The sequence below is a fragment of the Artemia sp. Qi Xiang Cuo genome, chromosome 19 (genome assembly GCF_049724085.1).
Source record: "Artemia sp. Qi Xiang Cuo chromosome 19, ASM4972408v1, whole genome shotgun sequence".
Lineage (NCBI taxonomy): Eukaryota > Metazoa > Arthropoda > Branchiopoda > Anostraca > Artemiidae > Artemia > Artemia sp. Qi Xiang Cuo.
In genome coordinates, this window is record NC_142812.1 from 45159141 (window position 1) to 45176161 (window position 17021).

Sequence of the window (17021 nt, forward strand, 5' to 3'; positions counted from 1 at the left end):
CTAATGAAAGAGTATGTGGGAGGAGCTGTTTGTACGCACCGAGAATGAAGAGCCAGAAATCGTCTGCGGTGAACTTAATGTTAGTTATCCTTATACAGTGGGATAATGTAAGAAAACATTAGAAAAACCATGATAAAATTGAGAAAATTGAGATTAGGCATAGAGAGACATGAACCACTGGCTGCCCCTGGTTCTTCCTTAATATCCGAAAAGCCAGGGGATAGGGCAGGAGGGACATAAGGATCCACCTCTATTAAAAATTTCTGCATACAAAGTACTTTCTTGCATTTTGGTACCCCCTTCCCCTCCCAAAAAACCAACCCCCCTAATTATTGATCTGAGTAAAGTATTATTACTATGCATTCTACTGTAAATATACAAAGTTTAGTAAATCTACAAGATAATAACAAAACTCCAGCTTACCTCTCTGTCAAGTTCCCTGTTGAGAATCAAATCCCCTTCACTGTCACTGATTCGTCGGATCTGAAATAGATCCTGGGCAAGTTTGCCTTGGAGACCAAATGTAAGTGCATCTCCTTCCGGGTCCGTCCCTACCAGTCGGTAAACAACACTCCCTTTAAAAGAAGAAGTTCACAATAAAATCTAAGTTTTAAAAAAAGATCTATTAAATATAATTTTGAAGAGATGAGTAAGTACGAAAATAATTCACACAGCCACGTGCAAGGGATTTTTTCCGGTTGTAGGGAAAGCAACATTGTGTAACGTCCGGTTATGTAACGAAAGCAATAAGACAGTTCTAATTATTCATGCGTTAATAATCCGAATATGTTTTATTTGTTTCAAAGGTTTTATATAAAACATGTAAGAGGCAGCGCGCATTTAATGTAAAGGACACCCTAAACGGTCAATCATTTTGATCAAAAGTTTACGTCAATCAATTGATTAAAGCATGATTGACCGTCTAAGAACCGATTGAGTCATTCTAACTTTCTATCAATCACCGTCACCCAAGTGCCAAACAGGTTCCTAGACGATCAATCTTGTTTTAATAAATTTATTAACGGACGCTTTTGATCAAAATGATTGACCGTCCAGGAACCGATTGAGTCATTCAAACTTTCTATCAATCACCGTCAACGCTTGACTCAAGCGTCAAACAGGTTCCTAGACGGTCAATCAATTGATTGACGGAGATCAAAATGATTGACCGTCTAGGGTGTCCTTAAGTTTTACTCGTTTTAAGTTTTATCTATTCATTTATATTAGTAAGTTTAGCTGTTGTATCTTTGTTTGCTATGACTGTTTATTTAATTTCTGTTTGTTTTGGATTTCATTTATCCTTTAATAGTAATTTCTAGTCGTTTTGAGTTTAAATTATTATTTTCTGCTGATCTTAAGTTTAATATGACCTTTGCTATTTTTTTGTAAAACTTCTTTTTCAAAATGTTTTTTTTAATTCATACCTCAAAAAGACAACACATGATCTTATGTTTCAATACGACTTGAAATTTCCAATACCCTTGTGGCCAATGGCGGATCGAGGAGACGAGGGGGCGCGCGCCCCCTGACGTAGTCTAAAGTAGTGTAACTTACTTAATTGTAGTGTAAGTAACTTACAGACTCCTAGCGCAAGTTTGTCGGATCAACCTACTTTGCGCCTCCCCCCTAAAAAAATCCTGGACCCACCCCTGGGTGGCAACTAGTTGCATATCTGCGAACTAGATCGGGCTTCAAAAAGAAACTACCAATGCTGCTGCAATCTAATAACATTTTACAATTGATGCCCAAGCCCAAATATAGGCACACTTGTGGATAAAATTTAAATTCTATAAGACTACAGTCCCAAAAATGTATCCAGTCTGTATTTTTTGGGTTGAACGATGTTCAACTTTCAAGTGTTAACTTTATGAGTGACTGACAAGAGTGACGATCAAAGAAAATTTTTTCTAAAATCATTTTTAAAAAGATGGTTTTGAGATTTCGAACAGCAGTTTTCCTTTCGGTAGGATAAGCAGTCCCTTCAAAAAGAAGAAGTTGGTCATTATAAATACAGGTAAATCTTTAAAAAAAAATCTAGGTTCTTGGGCATTATATGGGCAGTTACAAGGAATCCAGTCACGAGAAACCCGTTTTTGACGGGTTAATTCAAGGCACTGCTATAAAGTAATGGAATACATAGCGTGGTTTTCGTTGCGTATACAATATTTAAACTGTTGTTTTTTGGGGGTTTAGGGGGGGGGGAAAGGTACCTAGGTTAGGTTAAGTATTTAATATATGCTATGCTTTACCCCCACCCCTAATGCGAAAATATGTAACCCATATTTGTTTATAAACTATTATATATTCATCCTATTTTATTTCATATGCATTAACCAAACTTGACTTTTTAGAAGGTCCCATATAATGCCCAAGTACCAAAATCTAAAATAGATCTGGGAAAATTTATAAAATCTTATTAGTAGACAATACGTTGACAAATTAGAGCTAATCAAGCTTTTCAAAACGATTTCTTGTCAAAAAGCTTTCAAACTGATTTTTCACTTCATCGTTAATGAAGGGGGAAAACGTCGTTAAAAAAATAGGTAAATAAGTCATTAATACATTAAATATATATTAATAACAAATATTTTTTATCAACTATGGTGTGGTTTGGCAAGGCCGTTTCCAGAGGGGGATTATCGGGTTTAACCCCCCCCCTCCCGCCGCTAATTTTTTTCCGACTTGTAAGAACATAACAAAAACGCACATATGCATGATGTTTTTTTAATGTTTTTTACCCCCCCCCACGCTGGGGGGGGGGTACCCTTCCGAACCGAACAATAATCCGAACAATACCCTTCCGAACAATAATCCTGGCTACGTTCAGGCATAACAGAATAAACGAAAACCAGCTAAACATCGCACTATGTTACAAATTACTGGTTGTTTTCAACATTAAAAAAGGCAGAAAAGGTGCAGTACAATATCTTTTATATTCATCGAGTAAATTATCAATAGAATTAGCATAAGTTCATACTGTGTAATCTTACAAGGTCTTACTGATATATCTTCACAGCGTGATACCTTCTCGGTAAACATACCCAACCTCTTTTGAAGAGGGTGCAAATGAATTGATTACCAAAAATGAGGGTGTAAAAGTGAATATCAAACCTGAAGATCTTCTGTTTTTACCTTTTGAGTTCAATGTCACAATTTTCCTTGTTTATCAGCTGCCGGAGAAACTTCCAAAATAACCAAGTTAATGTCAAAAATGTTTTACCGTAACGGTAAAATCAAACTTTTAAGAACTTATGAACGACTAGTTGATTTAATTAATCAACTACAGACAGTTTTTAATTAAGATTTTATTTGAAACTGTTCCCCTTCTTTTCCATTTGATTAACTTTAAAAAAAACCTTTTTTAAAAATTAATATTAGAGCCAAATAAAAACCTAAAACGAGCAGACAAAAAAGTAAAGGATACAGCACTGCACTTTATAGTCCCTACCGGCGGGGCTGATCTCTTTTTGTTGGCCCTTCAGCCAGGAAGTGCAATGGGGGTTGGAAAACAGCCATCCTACCCTTTCATACACCTTTCCTGTTTACCTTCCCTGGATTTCTCCAGGTACACATTCTGTGCTGGGTCGAATCTATTTGAGCTTACGACGTCCAAAGACCCTCGTTCTAGCCTTATCATCGGCTGCACCAGCAATCGAAGCCCATTTTGAAGGACATGAGATTACGAGTCTAGCACGTCAACCACTCTGCTAGGACGGCTAACGGAAATAAACTCCAGTAATAATTCAAACTTAGAACGGAAACAAAAATTACTATCAATAAATAAATGAAACTTAAAACGAGCACAAATTGCATAAATAATCCCATCAAACAAAGATAGTAGACACTGCAATAGATGATTAAGTAGATCTTAAAAATATGAGAAATTAAAACGAAAAATCCAGTTGAACTTAAAACGAGCAGAAGTGACCACAAATAGCAATAGAGCTACTACTCCCTAAACCTTCTGAAGGTCATTGCGTCTTTTGTACTTTACTGAAAACAAAACATATTTTAAACATTTCCTATTTCATAATTACAAAATTGGTAAGATCTCATAGAAATAATGCCATTAAATATTAAATATTCAGCCTGCATTCATTAGTTCTTCCCAGCCATCTTGGCAACTGTGGTGATTTTTTTTTTGTGTGTGTGAATTAAATCTTCCCTGATCAAAATGAACACTCAAGCTGTTTAGAGGTCTGGAGGGGCAGTGGCGGATCCAGCGGGGGGGGGGGTCAGGGCCCCCAAGCGTAGTCTAAAGTAGTGTAATTTACTTAATTGACTAAAGTTTGAGTTAATTAACTTGCTCCTAACGCAAATTTATCGGATCAACCTATTTTGCGTCCCCCCAAAATTATTTTTATCGGATCAACCTATTTTGCGCCCCCGCCCCTAAAAGAAATCCTGGATCCGCCCCTGTGGAGGGGGGTAGCCTTTTTTTTATTTATTAACCTCGATTAGTCTTGTGATATTATTATTTTTATTTTTTTTAGTGTTGTTGTTGATCGTATGACAAATAAAAAACACAGCCCTAGAAATACAAGTCATTTTTAGTAAAGTATAAATGACGCTATAACCTTTAGAAGGTTTAGGAGCGGTAGCACTACTCCTTTTTATGATAAATTTACCATATCAATTTACCATTGATATCAAAGACCAAAAAAAATCGGCAAACAGAAATGCATAATTATTTCGAGCCCTATATGGCTTACTTCGTTTATTTCTTAAAAATAAAATAAATACGAGACATGGAAAAACATACCAATCTTGGAAAAACATATCAGACTGACCATATCAACCGAACGTGTTTTCATTTTATAATGGGAGGGAGGCTCTACTTATAAACTTTGATAAAGTGCCATTTTCAGACTTCAAAATGTTTGCACCTATATATATATATATATATATATATATATATATATATATATATATATATATATATATATATATATATATATATATATATATATATATATATATATATATATATATATGACCTAAATGAAGCCGTGAAGTATTGGAACGATCTGTTTGAGTGTGTGCTATCACCTGAGTTGGAAGTAGCTAAGTAGCAAGAAATTGGTGTTATAAATTAAACTGAAAATTGAAGGAGAATAAATAGGAAACAAGACGTCTAAAGGTTTCTCATGATTCATCAATCGGTAAGAAAGAGTAGGTAGCAATACACGGTAACACAATGTGTTTTGATTTTGGACTACCAATACGCTCCATAACTTGAGCGCTATTACGCTTAAACGTGCAATAGAGTACCATTTGCAATAGAGTATTCATTCCAATTTTACACACTTGAAAAATTTAATACTATGAAGAGTCTTCATTGAAAACCCAAGCCGTACCCAGGATTTTTTTTTCGGAGGGGGTTTTACTCAAAAAGAAATTTTCCGGGGGGGGGGGGTACACAAAAAACCTCAAAAAACGTATACAAATTTTTTTTATATCCGTTTTTGTTATGTTTTTACGAGCCAGACAAACATTTCGGGGGGAAGGGGGGGGGGGTTTGAACCGGGTAACCCCTCCCGGGATACGGCCCTGTTGAAAACAATGGAGGAAACCAATAACTGTGACTTTAGAGACCTTCAGAATTTTACGCTGAAATGGGAAACCACAGCTTTTTTGTACTAAAACAGACAGTTTGCCACTGATGCCAAGATTTCATTTCATGGTTCTAACTAAAGCGGTATAAACACGACATCGAAATCTTGAAATAAAAAGGGAAAGAGCCTTGTTCAAGTTTATAAACTCTACCTTGCAATCAGGCAGGCAAACAAGGGGAGTAGGGGAGGGGCCTCAAGGCCCGCTTCTTCGAAATTTAAAATGTAAAAAAAACTGAATAATAAATTAAGATGAATAAACTACATTAGAAGGGGTTATTCTCAATACTAAAGTTGCACAGAACCCAAATGACAGTTACTTGGAGCCCCCCTTCCTCCCTGCGACAAGAAGGCTAGAATAAACTCCCTGTTCTGTAAAATATACCAGACCTCAAAACAAGGCAGATGCAATCCAAAGACGCAACTCTGAACTCAAACGCATAAAGTGGGTGGTGCTTGAAACCCCCTCCCCGCTACAGGCTCCCTGCTTGGTAAGATTTAATTTTATTCTCAAAGCAAGCAAATACAATACAAACGCTGGGGGATAGGAACCCCCTGTCCCAAAATAGATGACAGGCAGTACGCACTGCTTAGTGAGATATAATTATATCATCGGAAATTTTTTTTTATCTAATCCAAAAATACAGCGCATTCCTGAGGTTAGGAGAAAATCTACACATGGTATTTGCTCAAGATTCCAAAGCAAGCTGCAAAATTTTTGAAGATACAGTGTAAGACTATAAATTGTTCTAACTCTGTTTTTCGTCTGAGATTCTGACACTCCCATGCTCGTATAAAATGAAAGAATGTCAACATTTGCATAATTTCCACATGCAATTCTTTTACACTAATTAACTAATTAAATTACCTCACTAGGGAAACTCTACAGGAATTCTAAGCAGCTCTGGAATAATGATAAAACTAGGAAAATTCCAGGGAGATGACACTACTTTAGGAAAGTCAATAGACGAGTTTAAAAATTAACTAAGCATAAAAAAAAGAAAAAAACGACATAACTGAGATGATAGGCTATATTTGAATAAAACAATTAAGAAGTGCGGACCATCCTGCCCTTGACTTTAAAATATTTTAAAATGTAAAATCGTGGGTCTTACCAATGTCCATAGCTAAGGGAGCGGTAGCCTCTTAGCACGCTCATTTTCCGCCTTCCCAAAAATCCTCAGAAACAAGTATAAAGCTATCAGTTTTGATTGACGACGGTTGATATGACCCTTAACCCCTAAGAAAAATCCTTAGCCACACTCATTGACATTTTCAATAATTAAATTGCCGAAACAATAAAAAATTTTAAAGTGAAAAATTAGGCTAATATTCCATATTCCATCCAGCCTTGTTAATGTTAAAACTTTTCAGCTTTGTTCAAATCAGAAGCAAATAAATTAAAATAACTGAATGAGTGTCCTCTGAAGCTTTGAAACCAATGTCATATCATCCAAGGCTATAGCCAGGACTTATGTTCGGGGAGGGATTGTTTTCAGGGGGGGGGGGATAAAAAAAACTTAAAAAAATATCACAAATTTGTTTATATGTATTTTTATTACGTTTTTACGAGCTGGACAAAAATTTCGGGGAAAGAATTAGGTCACCCCCCCCCCCCCTTGGACACAGCCTTTATACCATCTAATAGTCACAAGCATGGAGAAGGGACAGGCTGAGTCTTGAGGGTTTATTTTGGGACGTCGAGGCAAACATTTGGAATCATAGTCCAACATATTCAGGGCACTATTTTTTTCAGGGAGGGACTTTTTAAAACCAACCTCGAGAGGGGGGAGGTGAGGATACAAGGGCGTATCCAGAACTTTTTCGGGGAAAGAGGGTATTTTTAGGAGGGAATATAAAGAAAAACTTCAAAAAACGCATGGAAAAACTTGTTTATATGCATTTTTGTTACGTTTTTGCGAGTCAGCCAAGAATTTCGCGGGAAGGGAGGTTCAAAACCATATACCCCTAACCTGGAAACGACCCTGGGACGATATTATCCCTGGGCAAGTTCCAGTTAGCTTTATGCAAAAAAAAAGAGTTCAAACTAACAAAACCAGCAGTTCATTACCTTAAAAAAAACAAAAATTGAAGGATGTAAACGGAATTTGGTTTGTCAAAGCTTTTTTAATTTTTTTTTTTTTTATGGTTGTTTCATAGCACGATGAGTCTTACGTCTTTTACTACGGGTAGGCATTGTCAGTAAAAATGGGAAGCACATTCAATATCAAACATGAAATTTCTCGCTGACTCAAATCGGACATGTAATGAACAATAAGTAGATAGACAATATTTATGATTTCCTATTCATAAGATTCAAATCAAAAGGTTATGCTATTTCTTATGCCATGATTATCGAAATAGATCACATTAGTGATTTGTAGATCGATATTTTATTTAAGAAAAAAAAAACAGGGAACGTAACAACAAAAGTGAAAAGAAGCTAAACGACTAAAATAACAATAAAAAATTATTTTGACAAATAGCCATTTTACTTTATATAACTGGAAAGAATCCGGAGCATTTAGTCAAACACATGAGGTAATGCAACAGACGGATGAAGCCAGCATTTCTTCGGAGAATTTTTACAATCAGTCAGTTGATGTCCGATGCTCACAAGAGAGTAAACGTTTCTTTTGTATAAGCCTGAAGGCAAGCGAGTATTTATCATTATATATACTGCTTGCTGCCACTAGGTTTCATTAAAATACGAAAAGCAAAAAGGTGATGAATTGCATACGTCGTTTTGTAGTTATACCTTACTCTTGTCTCACTGCTGGGAGATCTAGCTAAAACTTTCAGGTTTTTTTTTTCTTTTGGAGGGGGTAGGGGTCAGCGGACTTATTATTCTATGTTTGAGGTAAGGAGACAAAATAATTTTTCTCCATTCCTCACAAAATAGCATAAACAGCGAGTTTTCTTTATTTTCTATGACTATCGTCCTTCGGCTTTTTTTCTTTATATGTAGGCTAAATAAATAAACTGAATTTTTTAGATTTGATTGCTTTAATTATTTATATAGATAGAAACTTCTTTCAGATTTTGGCCGGTCAAAATTAGAGCTTTCGTACATATAAAAATAATTAAAAGCAAATTAAGAAATGGGAAACAATCTAAATAAATACCAACCACATAAAAATGTAACTTTGGCAAAAATACCTAGGCTAATCGAAATTATTTATGCCTCTCTATGGGTTATTCTTGTTACAACAAAAATACATAGATTCTTCACAACACTTATCTTTGTCCCAACTGTACAGTGCACCGTTCCACTTTTAACCAGGACCTAGACTGAACCCCTCGGACTTATTTCTTTATGGCTCCTCCCTTCCTACTTTTGCTTTCTTTTTTAGCAATACTAATGTACACAAGTTATGATCTAAAGTTATGAGTTAAAAAAGTCATGAGCAAAATAACAATATCTCAACTTTGAAAAAAAATTGCAAGCTGAATGTTTGCATATATATATATATATATATATATATATATATATATATATATATATATATATATATATATATATATATATATATATATATATATATATATATATATATATATATATATATATATATATATATATATATATATATATAAAATGCAACGGATCACTTTGGGATTTGGAACCTTTGGGAAAGGAATGGCATTCTTTTTGAGGATATTGGCTCTCCCAGTTCCTGTCTCCACGGTTCTACCTTTAATTCACGCAACTTATTAGATCCTCAGACATAAAAAACCACTTCCTAATGTCCAGAAGCAGCATAATCATTAGCTTCTTGATTCGGGGCTGGAATGAATGGTGTGGCAAGAGTGCGACACTTAGTTGAAGTTAATCTTTAAGTGAAAAAGCATAAATAGATCAGGAACGCATACAGGTACAGGGGGTATCAGGGCCCAGCCCTCTTGTAATCCTAAACTCTGTACTCCTGTAAACTTGTAATCCTCTTCTTTTCCCAAACTTCGTGGCTCTTCTTATTCAAATTATGAAACAAAATTATTTTTAAAACTGTCCCCCCCCCCAAAAAAAATCATACTTACGTGCTTTAGATGCTGCTTTTACGGGTTTACCCACCTACTTTTAAGGGGATGGGTGAATTCCCTCGCTAAGATTGGTTCATAGGCACCCTCTTACTATTAATATCGGAAAATGGTGGCATGAGCACAATTTTCAGTATATCAAGCCCCCTCCCCCACCCGGCCAAAAAAAGCTGATAGCAACCCCGTCCCTAAATTTTTATCTGAGTAAACCTATGTAAGGTTTTCAACTCTTTGGAAAAAACATAATATAGGGGCGTCAAATCACGAAATTGTATGGGAGGGGGGAGGAGAAATGCATTTTTCAGAAATTCGAGGGGCAATTTTGCTGGCATTTTTAATGACAAACATTAAAGAAAGGTATTTTTTAGATGAAAATACAAAAAAAAACATTGTTCGGAATCCAGAAGGTCCCTGGCCCCTCTCCCCCCGATCGATACCTATGCCCAAATTATGGCCTTTTAACATTATGGCCTTTTAAAAATTTCCTGGGGGAGAGTTTTTGGATACTTCTTATAGATATTCTACATCCATAACCGTCTGTATCGGTATATGCGGTGGCACAAATTTATGATAATTTTGGGGGGGGGGGGTATATTTCAAAAATCAAGGGGGGGGGCAAAACTGTCGTTTTTTCCATTTTTCAATGAAAATACAAAAAAAGGCATTTTTCAATAAAAATACCCACAAAAAAGGTATTTTGCATAATCTACGTAGGTAATCTAAAGAGGGCACGTGACCTCCCTGTCCCCTCACATCAACACCACTGTCTCTGGGGCTTACAAAAAAAGATACACTCTATTTTTCTGGTCTTTCGTCCCAGTCTTAGTTTTATTTGGGGTCCATCTTTGACCTCTATGCAGGTATTGATCTTCCACATGACCGTACATGACTTTGTTCCCCAGTTCTGGCTTTGGTCCACTTTCATCTAACTAGTCTACCACCCCTTGGTAAGCAGATTAGGTACTTGTGCATTATATGCAACACAAGAAAGAAGTTAAGTTTAGTCAATGCTAATCAAATAAAATAAAATAGGATAAATATATAATAGTTTAGAAACAAATTTGGGCTACATATTTGCACATTAGGGGGGTGGGGGTATAGCATAGCACATATTAAATACGTAACCTAACCTAGGTACCCCCCCTAAACCCCAAAAAACAATAGTTTAAATATTGTAAACTCGATAAGAAACCTCACTTTGCAATCAATTTAGATAGCAAATACCCGTTTGACGGGTCTCCATGTCTGGATTGCTTGTACAGTCTATAGCGCTGTGCAGCATATAATGTACCAGTACCGCAGATTATTTCATGATTAAACGCAATACAATGCATAAAATGCAATATCTTTTTAGACATACGATAACAATTCTTGTAATTTATTACGTTTCCATAATAGCCTACTTGGCCAGTCGATGCAATGAAACCATACTGGGATATGCCTTAATCTAATTGAAAATACCCAAATATAGTAGTTTAATTTGATAAATACCTTTAAAAACCTCATAGACATGGAAAAAAGTAATTACATCAAAAGCTTTGAATATTTTAAACTGGATAATTTCAATACTCACCATCCACGAAAAACATAATGGAGATAGCGTACCTCCAAGGAGGGGGCCAGTAAATTTTATTTTCTCCGATTGTGTTAAACTTCAAGGGGTTTGCAGATTGTTCACTGCCTGCATAATTAGAATTCTCCGTATTCATTAAAAACTGAACCAACACCCAACCTTTCCTCTGATACGCTAGATACGCCACACTTTCATTCTATCTAAAATGGGAGCCTTATCTAAAGGGAGCCTAAAATGGGAGTCACACTTTCATTCTATCTAAAATGGGAGCCTTAAAGGGAGCCTAAAATGGGAGTTGAAAAATATAAAGAACTGGCAGAAAACTGTATGTAAAATTACGTTTGTTTGGATATAAATAAACAATGTACTTATTTATTTGGGTACTTACGTGTTATAGCAACCACACTTTGTTCTTGATCTGTATTTAAATAATAAAAAAAACAAGTTTTTTTTTAAATGAAGGCAAGGAGCGATATTAAACTTAAAACGAACAGAAATTATTCCGTTTAAAAACTTTAGCGTAAAGAGCGAGGCACTGAGAAGGGGACAGCCTCTTTCATATACGGACTAACTTCTGTTAGTTTCAAGTTTTAATGTCACTCCTGACTTTCAGTAAAAAAAACTTTTTTAAAATTTAATTTTTGAACTTTTTTCAACTAATGCAGGTTCGAATTTGGCTCACCGTACATGAAAAATTAAAGCAAAATTTGCATATTAATTTTGGCAGATTTATTCCGTATATGAAGGGTTGTCCCCTCTTCAATACCTTACTCTTTGCGCTAGAGCTGTTATCACTTTTAAAAAAGCTTCCTATTCTAATTAAACGACCCCCGTTTTTCAGTAGACGCCCTTAAAAAAAACGGACACGCAGTCAAACTTTAGCGTAAGGAGCAAGGTATTAAGGAGGGGGCAAACCAATCATATATGGAATAATTTCTGTTTGTTTTTCAAATAATGCCATCAAATCTGGCTCACTCTCTATGAAAAATACCCTCCCCTTCACGGAAAACTCCCCCATGGAAATTTTATTCAACGTAAAGTACAACCCCCCCCCCCGTCAAATTCCATCCGGGCAGTTCTATCCTCGCTGAGAATCCCCCTCCCTGTCGAATTGCTTGCGGAGGACTGAGCCTGAAAAATTCTCTTTAGCATTCTTTCATCTGAATAAGACGTTAATCTCTAATCGGTTTCTCGATCACTCCAGAAATGGCCTCTTCCATGGAAATTATTTCCTGAAAATTAACCGTACATAAAAATTAAACCAAATTTGCATATTAATTTTGGCATATTTATTCCGTATATGAAGGATTACCCTCCTCAATACCTTGCTCTTTGCGCTGAAGCTGTTAGCACTTTTAAAAAAGCTTCCTATTCCAATTAAATGGCCCCGTATTCCAGTAGACACTCTTAAAAAATTAGAACAAACAGTCAAAGTTTAACGTAAAGAGCAAGGTATTGAGGAGGGGGCAACCCTTCATATATGGAATAATTTCTGTTCGTTTTTAAAATAATGCCGGTAAATCTGGCTCATCCTCTATGAAATATGCACCCCTTTCCCTCACAAATAAATCCTCCATGGAAATTTCATCCAACGTAAAGTGCCCCCCCCCCCCCGTCAAGTTCCGTCCTCGCTGAGAGTCCCCCTTCTGTAAAATTGCTTGTGGACGATTCTGTAAAATCAGCCCGATAAAAATCTCCTTAGCATTCTATCATTTGAATAAGACTTTAATCTCTAATCGGTTTCTCGATCAATCAAGAAATTTTCCCTTCCTTGGAAATTATTTCCTGGAAATCAAAACATGCGGAAAAATGCCCCAGGGTAATTAAAAGGAATTTCGTATAGTAATTCTGTCAAATCCCCCAGTGTAACATTTCCCCTGGAATATTCATTCCCCAGAAATTCCCCTCCCCAAAGAGGATTCTCCCTATAGAAATCAACCCCAAGCACACACACACCCCCTCAAAAAAATATCTGTATACTTCCCAATAACAAATACTATACGTAAACAACGAGTGAATTTCATAACTTACAGGCCTTTCCCCACGGACTGTGAGGGGTCATTTTACACCTAAATACGTAATTATTTGATCTTTTGACTATACCGAACAAACAGGCCATGTCAAAATTTGGTCAGATAATTTTGGAAAAAATGGGTGTGGGAGGGGGCCCAGTTGCCCTCCAATCTTCATGGTCACTTAAAAAGGGTACTAGAACTTTTAATTTCCTTCCGATTGCACCCTCTACAGATCTTCTAGGACCATCATTTCGATACAATCACCCCTAGAAAAAAAAAAAAAATAAACACGCATCCGTGGTCTGTCTTCTGGCAAAAAATTGCAAATTCCACATTTTTGCATATAGGAGCTTGAAACTTCTACAGTAGTGTTTTCTGGTACGCTTAATCTGATAGTATGATTTTCATTAAGTTTTCTTTGATTTTAGGAGGATTTTTACCCCTATTTCGAAAATCGGGCAAATTTTCCCAGGCTCGTAACTTTTGAGGCTCGTAACACTAAACTTGATAATTCTTATATATTTGGAATCAGCATAGCTGATTCTTTTGATGTGTTTATTGATATTGTTCTTTTAAAACTACCGCGAGAGTTTTTTAGAGGCAACGCTGTAGCGTTGCCTATAGTAAAGACCATACGGCTCCAATTTTTTTTTTTTTTCCCAGAGGCACTTCATATGGAAGGGGTCGTCGTAGAATCTTCAAAGGGGACTCATTCAATTGAAAATTGAGAGTTCTAGTGCCCTTTTTAATAGTCGAAAATGATTGGAGGGCAACTAGCCCCCCCCCCCACACGCCCATCATTCCCCCTAACACATCCAATCAAAATTTTGAGATGGCCATTTTGTTCAACGTAGTTGATTTCCACATAGAAAATATATTTTTGAGCAGGATACTCCCCCACAACCCTCAGGGCAAGGGTTTTAAGTTATACCCTGGGGGCATATAAGGTTTTTTTTATAAAAGGCGTTGTCGTAAAAACTTCAAAACAGGCTCATTCGACTGGAAATTAAAGAGCTAGTGCCCTTTTTAATAGTCGAAAGTGATTGGAGTTTAACTAGCCCCCCTCCCCCCCCACGCCAATCCTTTACCCAAACACATCCAATCAAAATTTTCAGATAGCCATTTTGTTCAGCGTAGTTGATTTCCAGATAGAAAATATATTTTTGAGGAGGACACTCCCCCACAACCCTCAGGGCAAGGGTTTTAAGTTATGCCCTGGGGGCATATAAGTTTTTTATAGAAGGCTTTGTCGTAGAAACTTCAAAACAGGCTCATTCGATTGGATATTAAAGGGCTAGTGCCCATTTTAATAGCCAAAAGTGATTGTAGTGTAACTAGCCCCCTCCCCCCCCCCACGCCCGTCATTTCCCCAAACACATCCAATCAAAATTTTCAGATAGCCATTTTGTTCAGCGTAGTTGATTTTCAGATTGAAAATGCATTTTTGAGGAAGACACTCCCCCACAACCCTTAGGACCAGGGTTCGAATTTAAGACCTGGGGGCATATAAGGTTTTTATGGAAAGTGTTGTCGCAGAAACTTCAAAACTGGCTCATTCGATTGTAAACTAAAGAGCTAGTGCCCTTTTTAATAGTCGAAAGTGAATGGAGTACAACTCACCCCCCCCCCCCCCACGCCCATCATTTCCCCAAACACTTCCAATCAAAATTTTGAGATAGCCATTTTGTTCAGCGTAGTTGATTTCCAGATAGAAAATATGTTTTTGAGGAGGACACTCCCCCACAACCATCAGGGCAAGGGTTTTAAGATATGACCTGGGGGCATATATAGATAACGTTGTCGTAGAAACTTCAAAAAAGGCTCATTCGATTGGAAATTCAAAGGGATAGTGCCCTTTTTAATAGTCGAAAGTGATTGGAGGGCAACTAGCCCCTCCCCACGACCATCATTCCCCCCACCACATCAACACAAAATTTTATGAAAGCCATTTTGTTCAGCGTTGTTGATTTTCAGATAGAAAACATGTTTTTGAGGAGGGCAATCTCACACAACCCTCAGGGCAAGGGTTTTAAGTTATGCCCTGGGGGCATATAAGGTTTTTATAGAAGGCGTTGTCATAGAAACTTCAAAAAAGGCTCATTCGATTGGAAATTCAAAGGGATAGTGCCGTGTTTAATAGTCAAAAGTTATTGGAGGGCAACTAGCCCCCCCCACCTACGCCCATCATTCCCCCAAACAAATTCAATCAAAATTTGGAGATAGTCATTTTTATTCAGCGTAGTTGAACTCCAGATTGACAATATATGTGTGAGGAGGGTCCGCTTTAACTCGCCTGAGGACACAGCCTTTAATTTAGGCCCTTGGAGCATATAAGGTCTTGATAGAATGTGTGCCCCTAAAAGGTTAAGAACAGGCTCTCTCGATTTAACATTAAAGGGCCCGCACCTAGTTTAATATTAGAAAATGATTGGAGTGCCAGTAGCCCTCCCGCACCCATCATTTCCCCTAACACATCCAATCAAACTTTTGAGATAGTCATTTTGTTCAGTGTAGTTGATTTCCAGATAGAAAATATGTTTTTGAGGAGGACACTCCCCCACAACCCTCAGGGCAAGAGTTTTAAGTTATGCCCTGGGGGCATATAAGGTTTTTATAGAAGGCGTTGTCGTAGAAACTTCAAAAAAGGCTCATTCGATTGGAAATTCCGAGGGCTAGTGCCCTTTGTGATAGTCAAAAGTGAATTGAGGGCAACTAACCCCCCTCTCACGCCCACCTTTTCCCCAAACACATCCAATTAAAACTTTAAGACAGCCATTTTATTAAACGTAGTTTTAAGTTCTGGAAACTAGGTCTTTGAACATTACAACTCCCCCAAAGCCCTCAGGGCAAGGGTTGTAGTTTAAGGATTCTCCGAATTCTTCATATTATTTCTTATGGAAGGGATGCTCGTATAAGCTTTAGAGAGGGCTCATTTGATTGAAAATTGAAATTTCTTGTTCACGTTTTAAGAGTCAAAAGGGATTGAAGGGCAACTAGCCACTCTCCTTCCTCCTTGCCCTAAATACATCAGATGAAAATTTTGGGATAGACATTTTGTTAAAATAGTTCAAAGTTCTGATAACAAAAAACTCCGATGTCGACACAGCCCATCAGGGCCCAGGGGTAGGCGTTGTAAGTTATGCCCTGGGGCATAACTTATTAAGGGGGGTTTATATCTTATAGGAAGGGGTTTTGTATGGGAAGAACACATAGGAAATCTATTATAATTATCCAAATATAAGGTTAAAAAACATACTCCGTGATAGATGCAAAATTGCTTTGGCACACAAATTCCTATTAAGGTCAATTCCAAACAGTCGTGATCCCTTTGTGTCAGCAAGTGAAATGGTCTAAAGCCCCTTTTTGGAGCTATTTTTTCAATCCATTCGTTGTTGTCAATCGCTGTCCACAAGTTATGCAAGTTGTCTATTGTTCATATATAAGGTTTTTATCAAAGAGGTAATCGTACAGACTTTGAAAAAAGCCTCATTCGATTTAAAATGAAAGTTCTAGATCCGTTTTTTAAAGTCAAGAATAATCGGACACCCCCCCATGCCATAAAAACTTGAAACTTTTTGCAATCAAAAACGAACAAAAATTAATTAAAAAAAAAACTTTCCAAAAAATAATTTTTTCAAAGAAAAGCAAAGGCCATTTTAAACTTCAGGTCAGTAGATACAAATACCTGTTAAAACTCAAACTAAAACCGACCAGAAATTACTATTTTTTTTTTTTTAAGTAACAATGGGTTTATTTAAAAAAAAAAAAAATATATATACATCA

At 36.7% G+C, this 17021-nt stretch overlaps 1 protein-coding gene across 1 annotated transcript in view; it reads right to left on the reverse strand.

Annotated features, from left to right (window-relative positions):
- Cad88C (cadherin 88C) overlaps positions 1-17021 on the reverse strand; it is a 99310-nt gene that overhangs the window by 64108 nt on the left and 18181 nt on the right. The window contains exon 2 of the mRNA XM_089105430.1: positions 424-575. Coding sequence (XP_088961556.1) covers positions 424-575 — 152 coding nt within the window. The remainder of the gene's footprint in view (positions 1-423; positions 576-17021) is intronic.